General features: G+C 60.8%; 1 protein-coding gene across 1 annotated transcript; it reads left to right on the forward strand.

The window, feature by feature from the left end:
• The first annotated feature begins 505 nt into the window (after positions 1-505).
• LOC119395050 (protein starmaker-like) lies at positions 506-1,594 on the forward strand. Its single transcript, XM_037662344.1, has 2 exons — positions 506-661; positions 779-1,594. The coding sequence occupies exons 1-2, from the start codon at positions 506-508 to the stop codon at positions 1,592-1,594; spliced, it is 972 nt and encodes a 323-aa protein (XP_037518272.1).
• The last annotated feature ends 275 nt before the right edge of the window (positions 1,595-1,869 follow it).

A 1,869-nucleotide genomic window follows, 5' to 3' on the forward strand; every position in this document is an offset into this window, starting at 1 on the left:
CCAGCAGAGCATGCAATATTGCCACGCGTCTTATTTTGAGGTACTCGGTTTTCACCCAGCAAAAAGTGTGTGCAGCGCTTCGCGCAGACCGCGTCGCGATGTTTCGGAACCTTCACGACTGTTTGCGCGCAGCACGCCAGTGTCTAGTTTCTTCAGGAGACTACGCGACCACCAGCTCTAACACTGGAATCTTCGATTGCGCACGTATGAAAGGCGACACGCTTTACCGCTTGTATATTTTATCGACAGCCGACGCTCCATTAGCCGCTATCACCGTACAGTGTTATGGGGGCGCTCGGCGGCTGTGAGCGCTCGTGGAAGACGAGGACGATCGCCTGTGCGCTCGTGTCACGCGGCAGCCGCTGGCAGCGGGCAGTTGCGGCCAAGGCTTGGACCAGTAAAGACGTGTCTGTTTGAGTATCGGCGTCATCTCTAAACGGTTCTGGGCTGGCTGCAGCCGCAACACCCTATATCTGGCGCCCAACGGGAAGGACCCCACCCCGCCATGTTCTGCCCGATCATCGCCTGCCGGATCCCAGCAGCTCCTGATTTCGGCGCCCTGCACGGCGATATCGCCTTCGCGGAGCTATGGGCGCTGAAACGGGCGTTCGTGGACATGGCCACCTACGGGGTCTACGACCTGGTCCTCCTACATCAGCCGGTCGAGACCCTCGCATGCCTCTGCCTTTCCGGGAAAATGACCCCCGACGAGCAGCGGCGTGCCATCATCGCCCTGGAGCACCTCGGTGCTTCCTTCGGCGTCCCGCTGCCCGTGCAGGTCAAGGAGGCTCTGGCGCACTCGTGCGCCGCGGCGGCACCTGGCGCCGACGACGCGTGCGCTGACGAGGGCCCCGAGAACGTGAGCGCCGCGCAATCCACGGCGGCGGTCGAGATCTCCGGGAACGAAGCCGATGACTTCCGAGGCGGTGAGGAGGAGACCGGTGAGTGTCGGACCGGCGAGCGGGAGGTCGCCGAGGTCGGCGTGGCGGCGCACGCCATGTGTGCAGACGCCGCGCGTCGAGACGACGTTGCGGACCCGGAAAGAGCAGCCAATGGTGCAAACAGTGAGGTTGAGAAGAAGAAGAAAAGGAAGAAAAAGAGAGACCACGATGGGCTGCGCAGTGATGTGGAGGCCACGGAGCACGTAGGCGACGAAAAATACGCGGAAGTGGACGAGGTGAGCGTTGCTTACGCGGACGTTGACTGCCATGACGGCAACGAAGAGGCGGAGGAGTTCCGGAATGTCGAAGTAGCGGCCGTTGACGAAGAGAGAGCCGAGAGCACAGGAGGTGACGACAGCGCTGAAAACTGGGCAGGAGTAGCCAACGCACACGCAGTGGACAAGGAAGACGAGATCGCGCAGCACGGAGGCGTCAGCGGTGAGACAGCCGCAAATACGAAATGTGGACCGAAGGAGAACGTTAGAAGTACGGTGGTGAGGAAGAAGAGGGTCAAGGAAAGAATTGAGGCAGGGACTAATAAGGGCGAGAGCGAGGCCGACAAAGAAGAGGCAGCCTCTGCTGAGGTGGCCCCAACGGCAGCCGCTAACGAGGACGAGTCATCTGACAGCAAGGGCAAGAACGACGAGGATTAGACTAACAACGACGGGGATGCAAGCAAGGCTCAGCAAGCAGATTCCAAGGATGCTGACACTAATCACAAGGAAAAACCAGACGTCAACAACAGGAAAGAGCAGGCAACCACAGAACGCGGCAGCAAGGCGGCTGCCACGACGCCTGCTGACCTGAAAACGGATGCTGAGCCCCCAGTTGCGACGCACAGCGCCGGGACCTTGGTGACGTGGTGGACGAACCGTGCCGGTGTGTGGTCATGTACGCCACGTGCTCTCCGGCGTGGCCAAGGGTAGAC

This window comes from Rhipicephalus sanguineus, chromosome 5 (genome assembly GCF_013339695.2).
Source record: "Rhipicephalus sanguineus isolate Rsan-2018 chromosome 5, BIME_Rsan_1.4, whole genome shotgun sequence".
In the NCBI taxonomy this organism is placed as follows: domain Eukaryota; kingdom Metazoa; phylum Arthropoda; class Arachnida; order Ixodida; family Ixodidae; genus Rhipicephalus; species Rhipicephalus sanguineus.